This window comes from Panicum virgatum, chromosome 3K (genome assembly GCF_016808335.1).
Source record: "Panicum virgatum strain AP13 chromosome 3K, P.virgatum_v5, whole genome shotgun sequence".
Classification (NCBI taxonomy): Eukaryota; Viridiplantae; Streptophyta; class Magnoliopsida; order Poales; family Poaceae; genus Panicum; species Panicum virgatum.
Window position 1 is genome coordinate 53,409,518 of NC_053138.1, and position 17,237 is coordinate 53,426,754.

At 47.2% G+C, this 17,237-nt stretch overlaps 2 protein-coding genes across 4 annotated transcripts; both read right to left on the minus strand.

Annotated features, from left to right (window-relative positions):
* Nucleotides 1–6,215: 6,215 nt before the first annotated feature.
* Nucleotides 6,216–11,293, minus strand: LOC120699595 (protein NARROW LEAF 1-like). 2 transcript variants are annotated; one of them, XM_039983594.1, is made up of 6 exons: nucleotides 10,864–11,293; nucleotides 8,535–9,088; nucleotides 8,306–8,449; nucleotides 7,836–8,076; nucleotides 7,154–7,654; nucleotides 6,216–7,071 (listed from the first exon to the last, which is right to left on the minus strand). In XM_039983594.1, the coding sequence occupies exons 2-6, from the start codon at nucleotides 9,009–9,011 to the stop codon at nucleotides 6,689–6,691; spliced, it is 1,746 nt and encodes a 581-aa protein (XP_039839528.1). In that variant the 5' UTR covers nucleotides 9,012–9,088; nucleotides 10,864–11,293; the 3' UTR covers nucleotides 6,216–6,688. The 2 variants fall into 2 exon arrangements, with proteins under 2 accessions (XP_039839528.1, XP_039839529.1); XM_039983595.1 differs by having other exon boundaries at nucleotides 8,535–9,151; nucleotides 10,864–11,218.
* A 1,618-nt stretch (nucleotides 11,294–12,911) lies between these two features.
* On the minus strand, nucleotides 12,912–15,272 carry LOC120699597. 2 transcript variants are annotated; one of them, XM_039983596.1, is made up of 4 exons: nucleotides 15,042–15,272; nucleotides 13,921–14,023; nucleotides 13,758–13,808; nucleotides 12,912–13,259 (listed from the first exon to the last, which is right to left on the minus strand). In XM_039983596.1, the coding sequence occupies exons 1-3, from the start codon at nucleotides 15,158–15,160 to the stop codon at nucleotides 13,791–13,793; spliced, it is 240 nt and encodes a 79-aa protein (XP_039839530.1). In that variant the 5' UTR covers nucleotides 15,161–15,272; the 3' UTR covers nucleotides 12,912–13,259; nucleotides 13,758–13,790. The 2 variants fall into 2 exon arrangements, with proteins under 2 accessions (XP_039839530.1, XP_039839531.1); XM_039983597.1 differs by having other exon boundaries at nucleotides 13,754–13,808; nucleotides 15,042–15,271.
* Between the last annotated feature and the right edge of the window lie 1,965 nt (nucleotides 15,273–17,237).

Consider the following 17,237-nt stretch of genomic DNA (forward strand, 5'->3'; position numbering starts at 1 on the left):
GACTAGAGAGAGGTAGAAAGCTGGGTTTACTACTCTAAAATGAAGTAACAGAAGTGTAGGAAAATGTACACGACCGAGTACGCGGCTATACGTATAGAGTTCACCCTGCAGGGGTTGTACACCTGTACCCACTCGCCACAAATCCAGCCAGGAGCGACTTGACTATCTCCGAGGCGCCGGCCTACCGAAGCACTCCGAAGAGCAAGACTAACCGCTACGGCACCATCCTGTCCCCCCAGGTTGGGATGCAACCCCTTCGTGGTTGGGACGCCCTGGAGTTGTGTGGCTCTCCCCCTGCCATCCGAAGTTCCACCAAGCGCCCATGCTCCTCTAGCATCGGGCCTCCCCCGCACTACCCTACCCCTGACAGGTCTGGTGATGCGCATAGCTAGCTCGGACCGGATCCACCATCACAGTGGATAAGTGGCGTGCACGAAAAGTCCTACAAATCTCAGATACCACATATGTCCATAAGAAGCCGGGGCAAGCACTCATCACAGTCCTCCGCAGTGGTCCGCCAAAGGCACCCATAACAGGTCTAGCCTCTCCTTGGGCACCCATAACAGGTATTGCCCCTCCTTCTCTTCCCGCACCCTCCACAGGTGCTCCCCAGAATGTGCCCAATACACATTCCCGGCCAGTAGCTTGCCCCCGCTAAAAGTCCTATCTCTGGCTCCTCACAAAGTGGGTCTCAAGCATGCAAGACTATCATAACATGGCATTCACATACCCAATCACTCTCATAGTAGCCAAAGCATCAAAGAATCAATCAAGGTATAGGGATGCAAGGAATACGGTACAAGTAGGCCATGCAGGCTTATCTCACATACACACAAGTAAGCAATAGCAGTTCTAGCAAGCAATGCCTAATAGGAATTCAAATCATAGATGGGCGTGAACCTGGGTGCTCCTCGTAGAACTCCTGAGACTCCTGGTAGTCCTGGTCGTCGGTCTTCTCTTCAGCAGCAGGACCTATTCGTAATTACGGATTACTATAGGGGGCCAAAGTGCAAAAATGCACAAAACTACTCAAATAAGATCCAACTCACAACAAAACCTACTCTAACGCGTAGATCATGATTTTAGAAGAATTATGAAACTGGTTTCATAATTTTCGAAGCTCCGGTTGATTTATTATGAATTTTTGAAGCTTGAAACAATTTCTGGAATTAAATAAAGGTTTTCGGAAAAAAAAATACACACAGGCAGACACGTGGCAGCACCAGAGAGTGCCACGTGTCCTGCTGACGTCAGCACGAGGGTCAGGCTCTGCTGACGTCAGCGTTGACTTGGTCAATGTTGACCAAGTCAACGGGTCCACATCCAATCAGCGGGTTCGCGCTCAGTGGGGCCCACCAATCAGTCTCACACAAGAGGATGACACGTGGGTCCCGCGGGTCAGCTGGGTTAAAGGAAAAAGAAAAAGAAAAAGGCTACGCGGTTACTGGGCTCAAAAGTTGGTTGGGCCGGCTCGGGTTGGATGTCTGGCTCGGCTCGTGACGGAGCAGGCCAGCCCAGGGGTGCAAGCTCCTTGTGGATTGGGCCGCTGGTGGGTCCGGCCCATCTCTTCCTTCCTTCTTCTTCTTTTCTTTTGCTTCTCCTCCTTGGTCTGGCAGCCTGGGCCCGGCGGTCGGCGTCTTCCTCCTCTTCTCTCCCTTCTTGCTTCATCTCGCTGATGAGCTGATTCGACGGGGCAGGGCAGGGGCACGCAGGCAAGGGCGGCGCGGAGGTCCAGCTCCGGTGAAGAAAGGGGCAAGGGCTAGGTCGGGGCTAAGCGGCTCGGCTTGCCGTGGTCAAGGCTAGCGCGCGCGGGGCAAGGCCCGGGCGCGGCGAAACAAAGGCTGGGCGGATCTTGGCGAGGCTCAGGTGAGGCCAAAGCAAGTAGAGAAGGCGTCACGTTTTCGACGAGGAGGAACGCGACGGCGAACAGCACCGGCAAAGGCATGGTGCGCGGGTCCCCGATGTTTCGGGTAAGCGGCGACGAGGTGGAGCAGGGCCAAGGCAAGGTCATGAGCGTGGTTGCGCGAACGCGACGCGAGGCGTTGCCATGGCAAAGGCCTTGGCGTGACCTCGGCGGCATGGTTCGATGGGGGTTAAGGCGAAACGGCAGAACGGTCGAGGGGCACGGCTGGGCAGCGTGGTGCGTGGACAGGCCAAAGTGTTGACCGACGTGCGCGTGTGCGCGTCGTGGGGTGTGTGTGTGCCAGGCTTAGCGCCCCCAGGGCGTTCGACGAATGGCCACAAGGACCTGGTGCTCGTCATGAGCACGACGTCGCGGGTTCGGGCGTGGCGGTTTAGGTCGTGCACGTGCGGGTCCTCGACAACTCGGGGTCACGGCATGTTTGCTAGGGCCGTGCCTGTGTCCGGTGACCCGGCGCATGCTCGCACGCGGAGTCTGGGCATCCCCAGCCCGCGGCGGCGCGATGCGCATGGCGGTAGAACGAGGTGACGGCGGGACAAAGTCTAGGCGGCCGAGGCTCGCTGTGGCATGCCAAAAGGCAGCGCCCAGGCTTGCCTAGGGCGGGGTCAGCGCACGCACGCGTGGGCACCTAGCATCCCAGGGCCGCGGCGTGGCCGTGCCCGGCAGGTGCGACACGGCGGCGCGGATAGAACGGCGGTGGTCTTCGGTTAGGTCCAAGCGACGACAACGGGTCCCTGCACCAGAAGATCGGACGGGTCCCTATGGCCATCTATGACAGGGTCATCGGCAGGGCAAGGCATCACGCCGGAGGTACAAGGGAGGTTCGGGGAAGCTCGAAGCGGTGGCCTACCTGGTCGGATTGGGGAAGGAAAGGGGGCGGCGCCGTGGCGAGGTGCTGCCGTGACGGGTCGATGCTGTGCAGGTTGAGCCGGGACGGCGACGTGGTCGATCATGGGCGCCGGCTTGACGAAGCTCTGGCGGCGGCAACCCTCCTCCTCGAGCTCGGCTCCTTCCCCCAGCGCTCCTCCTCCTCTTCCTCTGCTTCTCCACTGATGGCGGCGGCACTCGATTGAGAGGGGGAAAACCCCAGGGCTGGCTAGGGTTTGCGGCGGCCGATTGGGGGCTTTATAGGCGTGCGCTCGGGCTTGGCTTGGTCCTCACGGCGGCACGGACGCCGAGGATTGCACCGCGGATGGCGGTTCGCGGACGGGGCTACGTGGCGGGCATCGGACGGTCTCCTCGGCTGGGATTGGGGGCGTGGCGCGGGTGTGAGTGCGCGCGGGCGGTCATGGCCGGCACGGTGCAGGCGGTGGCGTCAGCGGAGCAGGCGGCGCCGGCGCGGAACGCGGGCGACGCGGGTAAAGGTGAGGCGTGGCGTTGATGGGCCCCAGGGGCAGCGAGCGTGCAGCGCTACCGGATGAGCCGACAGGTGCTGACAGGCGTAGGCTTGTCGGCCACCCCCGCGACAGAGCGGTTACATCCGCGTGCGGTGGCGTGAGCGGCGCAGCCAGGAGGCGTGGAGGAGAAGAAGAACAGGGGAAGGGTGCTGACTAGTGGGGCCGGTTTGGCAGTGGCATAGAGAGGGTGAGGCGGTGTGCGGTGCTGGGCTGGTGAGATGGGCCGTCCACGTGAGGAAAGGGAAAGCGGGCCGGACTAGACCGCCAAGGGAAAGATGGGCCAGGCTAGGGCGGATCGGGCCGGCGGATTCTGTGCTGTGCTAGCAGGCCGGGGTGGTCGGGCTGGACTGGTTAGGGACGAGGTTTCGGGCTGGTTTGGGTTGGGTAGGCTAGGTTTGTTTAGGAAGGGGTTTTGGGCTGGTTAGATGTTAGAGGTTAGAATTTATTTGAATGGCCATATTCAAATAAATTTCCACACAATTTCAAACAAAGAGAAATTTAAATTCAACTTGGGTTCAAATAAACACGGTAGATTCAATAACTCCAAATAAAATCCAAATGAATCACTCTAACAATATGATCCTTATATTAGAAAGCTTTTATTTTCTAGGAATTTAGAGAGAATTAGAAGGCAACCTTATATTATTTCTAGCTATATTCACTCCAACACAAAAAGTTTTTGAAAACTCGTATTTTTGGAATTTATAACATTCCGTAAAAATTACGAGATGTTACACCCATGCGGGCGGCGACTTGCGGGGCTTAGCCGCGAGCTCCGGGCCGGTGGTGAGCCCCACGTGGGTGGCGGCGCATGAGGCTGGTAGCGAGCCCCACGTGGGCAGCCATGAGCTCCAGTTGGCGGTAGGAGATCAGAGGGCAGTGAGGCCCTGATGGTGTTGGAATGGAATTTTTTAAATATTTCAATGGTTGATTCGAGATACTGAGGTCAAGATTCATGTTATCTTTGGGGTGTCCTTGTTGCGGGTTGATTTCGTGAAGATAGCTTTTTTTTCATATTGCACCTACATGAATTTGATGTTGCAGTAACTTTGTTTAGATGTTATATGAATTTGAATGGATGTTGCATGATGAAACAAAGCTATGATTTTACGGTGTAATTTTGCTCTTTGCATCCAATGTTGTGATGCGTTCCAGTACATATTTTTTTATATTGCAAACATTAACTTTTTGTGTTGCAAGGTTGTATTCCTGATGTTGCAACAAGCGTTTGATGAATATCGAATGTCCGGGCGCTAGCAACACCGAATTTTAATTTACTTCATGATGCACCGTGATCTATAGTAAATGTGATTTATCATGACCCGGAGCTTCAATTATGAATATTACTAGCTTCCAAGCAATAACAGTTATACCCCGCGGCAGAGTATGAAGAAGCTCCAAATACTAGCTTCTGAAGGTGGTAATTGTACGTTATTGAAAGATCAATGACCTCTGCATAGAGCTACCGCAATTTGTGTCAGCATCGTTTTTTTTATGAAACAGGAGGGGAGAGCTCCCTACTGGTCAATGGCAGCAACATTATCTGATAGTATGGAAGATTATAGTTCCATGGATGTTAGGTGATAACTTGGCTCTAGTGTTTAGGGTCTATGTGATTTTCATGATCGACGTCAACATCTTGATAGGACTCACAAGTTAGTATATAAAAAAACGATGTTTGCTATTATGCAAGGTTTTACACCTCATAGATTCACCCAAATACCCAAGCACGCATCCAAGGTCAAGTGACAGCTCTAAGAGGCCAAATTTCATTTTCTTTTGTAACCATAGGAAGAGGGTCACAGCTTTAGACAGTGTATACTGCTTTAGGTGGTGTATGGAGTTAGGCCTCATTAAAAATGAGGCTTCCCTTCTTGACCCTTTTAGAATTGAAGTTCCCTATTTGTAAAAATTCTATAGTACAAAATTATCTTCTGTTCTCTTTTCGGCCTTCCGTCTATTCTCTTAGAAATCTCCGTGAAGCATCCATGCACAGCAATGCAAAAAGACGACTATAACCTCATACTCCCCTTCTTCAATCCCCTGTCAAGCGCACAATTCGTGAAAGAATTAGGCAACGAATTAGGCCAAATTGGTCTAACCAATCTCTTCAACTTCCAACGATGAATCCATTTTGGTGCTCATGACGCCCCTTCGCCTGTGTCTACCCACCGGCGATCGATCTTCGCATGCGGTCAGTGTCGTTGAACTCGAGAACAAAGCAGCCAAAACATACGTGCCCAGCTTACGTGTTTTGCCTAGCAAAACATATTTCCACCTTTTGTTTTTAACTCAGGTTTTGGCAACTAAATAACCAGTTTTACTAATTGTTTATGATGATTTATCAGCACAACATTAATGGAAAGAGTTGTTTTTACGTATAGTTTTTTATCCAAATATTAGATATGTAACAATGCTCACCTCACGTAACGATTTCATTGTTCTTAGTTCATTTGATTGTTATGTGTAAATATAGTCCAGGGGCAAAATGATCTTTTCAGCATCCACTTAACATCGTTAAACGTCAAAACTGGGCTAAATAGGGAACTTATTACATTCCAAAAGGACCAAGAAGGGAAGCCTCATTTTTAATGAGCCCAAATAAGGATTTTTCTCATAAAAACGATCAGAGAAGAGAAAAACGAGCGGGGCCACGGTCTCCGACTTATCAAAAAAAAAAGAGAGAGAGAGAACCACAAAAAAAATCTGATTACCTGATCTGATGGAATCTGCGCTGTGCTTCCTGCCCATCGTGTTTTCAAGCCAAGTGGTCCTTGACATTGAACAGAATCAAATACGTATATGCTCAGAAATCATGGCTCTGTCAGCTTGCCGACAGCCCATATTACCACTTTACCAGTATACCACATGCATGTGTCAATTCAAACTTCAGGCAATTTTGATCAGAAAATGGCTAAACTGCTGCTTGAATAGAGGAAATTCAGGATCCAAATCTCTAGGATTTAGTCCAAAAAAATCCAGCTTTATTGCAATCCATCTGGCTGCAGTTGCAATTCTAAAGCTTAAAGCTTCTCAAGCTCTGGTTGCCCTTGCTCGATTTCACATTGCTTCGTGCTGTACACACACAAAGCATACAGTAAATGACAGAATTACATGCAAGGAATAAGGCGCCTCGATCTAACTGAGGCACGCACTTACTACATACTAGACGCTAGATGCAAAAACTGCAGGAGTAACCAGCTTCAGGAGCTTCACAGCTGAACTCAAACTGGCTCCAAGCAGGGAAATAGGTCCGGGTCGTTCCGAAATAGATTATTTCCTTTGTAGTCACAAATTCCCTTCATTGATCCATACAAGCTGGATGGTGGAATAAATTGCAGCATCCTACACGTCTGCTGCCATAGCAGCCTCACTTCTGCAGGTCGATGTCCAGCGTCGAATCAGAGCGCAGCCTTTCCGGTTCCCGCTCTCCCAGATGCAGACCAATACAAATGTCATCAGGTGAATTTTCCAAGATCATCAAGTTGTTCAATTCACCGTTGCCTTCTTGGCCATCACGCATATTAGACATACCAATCAGGTTTGGGATGAACTGATGCTCTTCAACATTCTCATTGGGTTGGTCCGTCGAGGTGGCAGAACCGTCTCGGGGAAGTTGCTGGATGTTGATGCCAAGAGGCTCATAGATCTTGTCGACTTTATCATTCTCTTGAGGGCCAGCAACAGGTGATGATTCTGTGGCATTTGAATTAGCAGCAGCAGCTAGAGTGATCCTTTGTTCTTCCAGGGCAGCTGTGAACAAAAGAATGGCAACAATTAGACGAAATGAAGATGACAATAGAAACAAAGCCAAAATATCTAGTAAAAAACAAACCTTGTAGCCCTTCACTTGTTGTAATCAGATCAAGCTCCAGAAGATCAAGAAGGCGGCCGAGGTCAACTCCACTTGTCCAGTTCTCCGGGCCCTGACCACTTTTTAGCTTCAACCTTCCCCGATTAGCTGTACCACCCCATATAATCCCTATAGGCTGTGGCTTCTCACCATCTTGTCCTGTTAAGATTATGAGGCTTCCACTATCCCCTTCAAGATCAAATGTTTGTTGGTTCTCCCCGACGACAAGAAAGTCAGTGAAGAAGCATATTCCCTTCTCGTCATTGTACTCAAGAGCGTATGCGACAACAGTCCCTGTTGTCAGACCAGAACTTCTTCCAACTTTGACAACTTGTCTCCCGATGAGACTGCCAATTGGGGACTGCAGATCAATTGCCTTCACATCACCAATGACTCCAACTCCTTTAACCGAAGTGCTGACACTACTAATGTCAAAGTCATCAGCAAAAGGTATAAAGGCACCATCAGCTCGGACAAAAGTTTCTGCAGATGCATAACAAGGTAGAGAATATGTTAGGGAATAAGAATATCAATATACCCTCAATAAATAAAATATAACAGATGAGCAGTGGTGAATGCACTGCAAGAAAAGTCCTGCAGAAAGATGCCATGAACTGCAAAAAAAAAATAAAAAAAAGGACCAAAGTTGTAATTGGCATCTTACCTGGGTTTGTTCCTGCATAGATCCCATACCAAACATCATCTGTTATAAATGATGTTGCTCTCTCAACAGCACCAAGGTAAACTCCAGGTCCAAGATTAGGAGGCAGTGGATGGAACATCTTCTGATTAGGATAATCCAGATCAACTGCAACATGTCTATTTGTAAGGAACCCAACTTGCTTATTGCCAGTTCGACTCTTCACAATGGCACCCAAAGTCCCATAGGTCTCAAGACTAGCCACCTGAAGATTAAAACAAAACAACTCTTAGCTGAAGACGTCAAATTCATGAATGTTTTGTGTATCAATTATCTACGAGTAAACTTGATGCATAGGAAAACATTGCAGACCTGAAGTAGGCGTGGGCATTGTCTAATTATAGCAAAGCAGGTCATTTGATGAATAAAAGAAATGGTCAAGTGATGAAGCAGTCAAAGCAAGATGTAGCAAAACAAAAACAATGGAACATTACCTGTGAACCTGAGCCTACGATAGGATCGCTACCACGCAATCCATCAACAAGCTCATCATACAGTTGTTCCTTTGGTGTAGGGGCTGGTGCACCATAATAAGAAAATTCAACAACATCAACATCACACCACACCCCCCCAGGTCCCTGTTTATGGAACAGTACAAAACTGAAGATGTGATTTCAGATGGCTTAAATAACTTTCTAAACTACAGAACAAAATCATGTCTACCTCAAGGACAGCTGGAAGACATTGTGTAGTGCTGTTCCACTTCCAGTGAACCTTTCGAGCAACAAATACAAGGATGGCAGGTGTGTCGGTTAATGTTCCTTTCCTGATTCTAAAGCCTATTGCTGTACCAAGACTAAATCGGCGCAGGATCTTGCTGTGGAATGCTCTTATAATCATTAGATCAAGTAAGGTGGTGGCTTGCTGCCCCTTTGGCAAGCGACCAAGATGTCCTGGTAGCACACCCTTCTGTAGATTCCCAAAGTAATTAGCACGGCCTTCGGCTGAGCCGTGCATTAGAGTAGATGTAGGCCAAGAAAAGTATGCAGCGCTGCTTTCAGAGTGCTGACCAGCTGAGGCGATTGGTTGGAGAGGAGATGGGCAACAATTATGATTGCATCCGTTTCTCTCCATATCCAGAGCTGAACCCTCTGACTGCGATGAACCTGCATGCGCCTTCCAAATATCTGAGGGCTGCATTATGCAAGTATCATCTAGTTCTTGTAGACTTTTGAAGCCTTCAATGTTGTACTATTGTAGCATGGGAGAGCAGAATCCTAAAGAAGAAAATTCGTAGATAACTCAGTTTTGAAACTGATGCAGGACAGACCAAAGAAAAACTGCACAGGTCATCAAAAGAAAATGACTAATCATCAGGAATTGATGTACAAGTTCTTACAAGAATGAAGAAGTCCTCAATGAAGCAAAGAGAATATAAACCTAATATCATGGCACCCTATTGTCCAAGAAAAAGTACAAAAAAAAAATGGTTGCGTGCAGCCAGCACAAAAAGCACTGCAATAGGAATTATGTTAAAAGAATAAAGTTCTCTTTGCAGAGAATAAGTGCAAAGTTCTATACATGTGCCTTTCCTTCCAATGGAATAGCAACAGTTGGAAGAATGAAATGTCAAGAATACCATAGTGGTAAATGTTTTCCAAAATGAAATGAAAACACTTTGCCAGAAGAATTGTGGAAAGAAAGCAAATTGGAAATAACAAATGTTTCAAGAATTCAGGCAAACATGCAGCAAAGAAAAGATTCATGTCGTCTCCTGTTCTGCAGATTATTCAATGTGTAACAGAATGAAGAGAAGATAAGGCACATAACAAGAACATGCCTTATCCTCTATTTTATTAATCAAGAACCCAAATGGAGCTAAGATACCTATAAGATGGGAGGATCAAGCAAATGGGCAGCTGACATCAAAGACCAAATTTGAATAAGTAACTGTCTACAGAAAGTTGAAAAGAATGAATGCATTTAGTGATGAAAATTAGGAGCAAATGATCCTCCATATTATCTGGAGTTTGAGAGGAGGACCGGAGGACACCTTGTGGGGCATAGTGCAAACGCCTGGACCCGGACAAGCAAGGATGGATGAGCAACAAAAGTGGAAAACTATACAGGTTTAGAATAATTCCCAGCACATTAGAGTTACCAATATGCAAGCTCCCACAAAAAACCAAACGCACTGATTATTGCAACCAATCACTAGCTGCAAGACACTTAACCATTATTTAGTTGTACTTCCTAGCACATACCCCTAAATGTGGAATTGTGGAACTCCAACAAGCAAACCACAGGACACAGGGTAATTAGGTACCTGACCTAGCACTAAAAAAAAGGTACCTGACCACTGGAGAACTAGATATAGTTGGTGTTCTACATATCCCTATCCAAAATTGAAAACAAAAGTGCGTCCATTAAGCGAAGATATTTTTTTCTACAGTGGAGCCACTACCTGACTCCATGCCAATCATGCAAGCTAACATATTTTAGAAAGAAAAAAAAAACAGAATTTTCAGTAGACCGACACCTCTAAATGAGTACAAGACAGGGTTACAAAACAAACTAGGTTTGTCATAATTTTCAGTACTTGTGTCAAACATGGGAAGTTTGAAACCATTCGCCTGAAGCAAACGGCAAAGTGGAGCTAAATACCTAATCAGTTAAATTGGCAGCTCAAATCCAAATGTAACAAATCTACAACAATAAGAACAGTAGAGTTAAAGTTGGCCTAAATCCCGCACCATTTCCTTAAACCCCAAATTCATGGGTGAACAAATTGCACTCTCCCCATCTCAATCGGGTACCAGTACCAAGTGGCGCGTCAATCAGTGCTAATCTTCAGCTCAAGGAAAACGAACAGCCTAATGGAGGGCGGATGGATTTGGACCCAAGGCGCCGCCGCGCAGCACGCGAATCCGCGAGCGAGCGAGTGGGGGAGGACGGATGGAAGGTTCGGATCTACCGGGAACGGCAATCCAACTCCTACAGCAACGGGGAGAATCCATCCGAAGAATCAAGCGAGGACGCGCTGATTACTCACCGGCGGCAGAGGGGGGAACCGGCCGAAGCCCGCACGGGCAGATCCCCGTCCGCTCTCCGCCCCACTAGGCCGCGAGAGGAGCGGCCGCGGCGGTGGGCGGAGGATCCAGCAGCTGAGGGGAGGATGGAACGGGGGGCCTCCCTCCCGGCCGCCCTCGCTCTGGGCTCGCTACCGCACCCGGTCCGGTCGGCGGGGCGCTATGTGAGAGTGAGACGGGGAGCGGGGCAGCGGAGCGCCATGGCCGGCGGCCGCAGTGGTTGGTGTGGGGAGCGGAGGGAGACCACCACCGGCCAGTAGGAGAGGAGGGCAGGGCGCGGCCTTGTCGTCTGGTCCCTATCCTCTAGAGTCTAGAGAGAGAAAGCGAGGAGAGAGAGTGGGCCGGAGGAGCGGAGGGGGACATATTTCTTGGATTTTGTAAACTTTTTTCTCCTTTTCGATTTTTCGATTATGTCATTTTCTTCCGTTTTCGATTAAGTCCTTTTCCTCGGTTTTTTGTGAGATATTCTTTGAGGATTTAATGCACGGTACTCTTGACACCTTGCTTCGTTGTCTCTCTCGTACCACCACCCTTCTACCCCATCTACCCCTCTCCAAGAAACTCTCTATATGTTTTCTCATTGTTAGAAATAGAGATTTTGATAGAAAAATACTCTCTAATGGCTTCTCTAAGTGGCTATCCAAATATAGCCATCCTTCATTCCACGTTTTTCGCTAGCCAAAGATAGATGATGAAAATAGCTTTCTAGAGTGCACATAAGATATAGAAAAATTGTTGGAGAGTGCAAGCATATAGAAAACGATTTTTATGCATAAGGCTCTTCAAATGATAATTTAGATAATGAAATTTAGAAAGACTCTTGGAGATACTCATAGCGTCTTCTATATATCGATAGCTGATATTGTTAGGATTTTATAAAGAAAGGAAACTCAATTGTTAGGAGCATTGATCCAATATGATTATATAAATAGTGCCAAATGGTGGACGAGAAATAAAGTTGGAATTGTTTGACCATATATTGCTCTAATTAGTATGGTATGCTATTTGGGTAGAAAAGAATCCAGAGAAAATATAATCGGATTCTTGTATGAATTATGGCAATATATATAGAACATTGGTCCTACATGGTCCTTACCTGAGTCTGATCCTAGTAGGCACGTGCATAAGTGTTATATATTCAACGCTCTAGGATAGCTTTGACGACATATAGATAGATAGATGCGGTGGTGAACTTATTTTATAAAATTGTATGGTATAGATCTGGGCCAAATAACCTAGCTGTCTCGATGGAGACTGCCTGTGCCTGCTACTTACAGTAGTGCTCCTGACGGTAAGATGGGATTAGCAACAACTTTAACGAATTGTCAATCTGTCATGCTCTCCCCGGACTTGCTATGTGCTGCCTTTTGTTATTTGTGATGACTGAATTGACCAAATGGATGGTAATATGGCAAATCGCACTCCCTACATTTCAAATTATAGGTCTGGCTTTTCTAACATATATTTAGACATAGCGTGTATTTTGTTGCATAATAAAATCACGTATTTAGGAAAATGAAAACAATCAATAATTTAGAAGTGGGTGAGTATGATCCATGAATACAAGTTTGCCATTCTAGGTGGGTTTCCTCCACATTTAAAATCATCTACACTCAGGGTAAAATGGATGACATGTTGACGTGTAGAGGGATGCCATGACACATTGACAAGTTGTCGAGTTGGGCTGTATTGCGCTGGCCCACGTGCTGAAGCTGGTCTGCTTGCCAAGCAACTCATCGAGGCCCATCTAGCCCATATAGTCTGTTAGGCAAGAAATAATTCAGAAAATCTCAAAAAATTGAGATGTCAGAAAACCTCGACAAATTTGATAATGAAGTACGGAGGAATGTTTTCCATTCGTGTTAATATATGTTGTTAAGTTCATCCACCACTGTTTAACACCTCGAACCAAAGCCTCGACAAAAAAAAAAACACCTCGTGCCAAAGCTTGATCTTCAAGGCTATCTGCAGATGATAAATTGTCCAAACTTATGAAATTCGCACGAGATGCTTGATGCCGCGAAGGAAACTGTCCAGTAGAAAAGTAGAGTTCAGTAACTGTAAATAACTAAATCTAGATCACGGGATTATTTACAGCAGACACCCATGTCAGGAAGAGCATGGCTTGTGCAAACTATGAGAAAGGGTAAAAACCTCTATGCAAATGCTAGCAGACTACTACTGCTGATAAAGATATACATTTTTTTTTGCGAGTGGATAAAGATATACATTGTTCGTTCATACAACAAACTTGTAGCTGCAGAGTTGGCATAGCATGTACATTATACACAATCACTGACAGGAAGGTGCCGCTGCATCTTCTCGGAAAATGGAAGTGTTCTCGTTCACCATCAACAGCCTGAGAGAGACGTAGAACGAATACGTGAGGCAAGGTTAACACCCAAACTGAAAACGTGGAGCACCACAGAACTACAGACAAAATATCCCCTGGTTCTGAGTATGAGCAAAGCAAGAACATGTTTTTCAATGCGAAAAAATTCAATCTATTACGACAAGAAAAAAAGCGCGCCAAGGACAACAGAGGAACTAAAGTTCCATCAGTCCTTTGTTTGTGGCAATGAATGCTTTTAAGTTACTCGGCAGTCCAAACGCATATACTCTACAGCCCATGGTAGGTACGGTAAGATCACCATCGAGCTCAATTTACATCTTATACTTTTGCAGTACTTGTTTTTACTCCAATTCAGCAGTGAAAATGTGAGCAAAATCTCATGCTTAGACATGGATATCAAGCAGTGTAGCTTTTGCCCAGGACTGATCTGCATTTCAGTGAAATTCTAGGGACCACATCACAGCATGGAAATGGAAGCAACTGAGCATGATTGCACGTACTTACACGCTGAGGGCTCCAAGTAAAAGCAAATGAGAGTTATGATCCCATCTGCCACTGCACCAAATAAAGAGATTAAAAGATTATACTCGCAACAAAGAAATGATAGTTTTACAAGGTCCAAACATTGCTCAAACCAAGTCAGTGGAAAGTGGAAACTGAATGGTACCTTAAGAACTGGTTCTCCTTGGTTTGATGTCTTTGATTCCTTCATAGCTTTCATTTGTGCTTTTGCTGCTCTTCCAGCTGCTGACTTGTCAAACTCTTCTTGTCTGCAGGTTGAGGGGAAAAAAGGTTACAATTGGGGCTAAGCTATCTCAGATCAAGTAATCATTAAGAATCGTTATCAAACAAGAAGTAATCCAAGTCTCTCCAATGTAAACTCTCTTTCTCCTAAAATCTACCACTCTCCAAGCATGCCACACACCTCCTCTACACTAGTTACAATCGTGATGATTTCAGGATCAATATCAGCAATGACTCTACACTTGTGTTCCCCATCCAAGATATAATCCAGAGGTAGAATTGTGTCTGACACACAATTCCAACAGCCTAATTCAGTAACAGATACAATTCAAATTAACAGATTTAACCAAAAACGTATCTTTGGAAAGCTGTTCAAGTATCCAACACGGCCGTACCATCATTAGCAAGATTTGGACAGTTCTGATCAAGAGGATATTCTTCTCAAAACAAAGCAAAAGAGGAGATCAAAGGGCCCCAGGTAACAGTGTGCGTCAAGAACCCGATCTGATCGGACAACAGGAGCTTCTCCTCCCTCCAGCTGTCCCTGCCCTGGTGGCGTTGGATGCTATATTCAAGATAGTAGAAGCTCGCCCGATTCATGGCTGATAAAGATGTTTATTTTATCTCGCAGACGCGCACTAAAAGGAGGGAGCAAAGCCTGCCGTTGCGCCATTGCCATCAAAGCAACCTGCTCCGGGTCAACGACTACAGGTTGCTACTACAGTGCCTGGGACAAACCAATTCCATTCAATTCGATTCATGAAGAGGGGGGATTCAGGATAAGAGAGCCATGCCATCATCTGATCAAGAACCGATTCGATGGCAACCCGCTCAACCCAACATCGTGAACCCCGGAGGCCAATCGAATCCCCAATCTGATAAACCCCCCTATAACCCGTGCCCGGCCACACCAACGCGGAAGAGGATCGGATCAACCAAGAACCAATCTTGGACGCCAACGACTCGTACCCAGGAATCGAGCTACTAATCCTGCGAGGCCGGGAGGGTTGGTTGGCGCGGGGTGGGGTGAGTCGAGGCGGTTACCTCCGCTGCGCGGCCTCGGCGGCTTTGGCGCGGGCCTCCTGCGACTCGCGCCGGTCCGCCTCCGCCCGCCGGTCCCGCTCCGCTGCCTGCGCCGATCCGAAGCACGGGCACTGCCCCATCCGCCTCTCCTCGCTTTGCTCTGCTCGTCGCGGGCAGCGCCCCTGGCGTCTGATTTGGTGGTTGCTGGTTTGTTTGCGCCTGCTTTGGGGATATACGAATCACGCGGCGGATGATGCAGCGACGGCGATGCGCACACCCAACCAAAAGGAGGAGCCTTTCGAGGTTCCGGAAGCGGTGTGGGGCCCGCAGGGCAGTGCCGCAGTGGCGCAGGCCGCTGGCGGTTTTTTGGTTTGACCGTGGATTAAACCGAATGGTTTGTTCAGTTCAAAGATGAGTATTGGCATATGGCAATTAAAACGAATGGTTTGTTCAATTCGAAAAAGAGTATTGGTATATGGCTGTTAAAAAAAAGTATCGTGGAACAACTTTGACTTCTGAGAAAAACTATTATCAGTTCTCTCACTTACAAATAGACCTCATATGTTATCCGCACTCCTCTCACTCAACTCTCTTACTCTCAGCATTTTCTCCTTCCTCCCGAGCCCGCAATGGAGCTAGTCTGGGGAAAACCTTGTGGGCCGGCGGCAGCTCGCGTAGGGCCACATGCCACGATGACTCGTGCTGGCGGTGGAAGTGGTGACAGAGCTGTGAGTGGAGCTAGCATCGTCGATTGCTCGCGAGCGGCGGTGCTCGCTTGCGTTGGAGCGTGCACCTACGGCAATCGGCGGCGGCAGTGCTCACGCCCGCAACAGCCGGCTGCAGGAGGAGATTGGGTTAAAAAAACAAACCGGTACCAAAGTAACCGGCGGCACTTGGGTAATTTTTGTGAAAATTTGGATTCCTAAAGTAGGTGAAAGCAGAGGTGAGGGTGTTATGAACTTTGTACTAGCCAACCGCTGCTTTTAGCAGTGGCTTAGTTGGTTTTTAATTTTTTTAAAAATCAAAGCAAGTTGGAAAGCTTAATCAAATGTACCCTCGTACATATGTCTCAACTAGAAGTAGAAGGAGGTACGAAGTATATAATAGAGATGGTTGCCGACGGGCGACCGCTGCGGTCCGCAACATCAAGAAGTAGCTAGCGGTAGCACATTGTGGACGGATTACAGTCCTACGTGGGTTGTGCCTTCTTCATCACCATGCTCGCCCTTTTGCTGCACCGTCGGCTTCCAACCTTCTCGTCAACAACGGCGACCTCGACGATTTGGTCATGCCGACAAGTTCATTGAGGACAACAAGCTCACCCTCGATTAGGTCCGCTCCAACTCCAAGCTTGGCGAACACTTCCTGCAACGAAATCTACCGTGTAACAATCATGAAGCAGCGCACGGAACGGCTACATTCATTGCACCCGAGAGAAAGCAACATCAGCCAGGATGAGTGACAACGGCCCCCAACACATCTCCTATCACATTTGGGCCAACACATAAGACAAACGCAGCACAACAACACAAAAAGACTTGCTTGTGCTTCTTGGCCACCAGCATAAATCTCAAACCAATCATAACCCTTCAAATCCGAGTGAATATGACACACCTAGCCTCCACTCATCCCGCACAGAGCCGTCTTTAGGAATTTCGAGGCCGGTGCGAAATGCAAAATAGGACTCTAAAATTATGGAGCAAATTCTCTATATGCTATTGAGAAATATAGCTAATCTCTTATGTCCTATGTGATATGCGGGAGAGGGTGGGACCACCCAGAGGAGGGGATGACGAGCGCGACTGGCTTGGCATAGATGCCGAGTGCGGAGGCTGCGATGGCGAGTGAGATACCTAGCGAAGCGATATGGAGAGGCTATTGGATGACGATTTTTCAGAAAGTGTATCTATTTTTACCAATCCAATTTGATTTACCTAATGTGTTAGAGTCAAATGATAGAGTAAAAGGATAATAGTATAATACCCATTGACTTGTTGACTTGCTGAGTGGGAGTACTCCTACTCATGGAAAACAATTTCGTTCGGAAACCGCCGAATTTTGACAATTTTTTTCGTTTTCGGAATTGGCTGGGATTCGAATTCCGGTGGGAATTCGAAGAAATTTGTTCCAAATTTAAAAAATTAAAAAATAATTTATATTAATTTTGGAAAAAATTATGATAAAAAATTAGAGGTTCATCTGAGCTTATTGATGTGG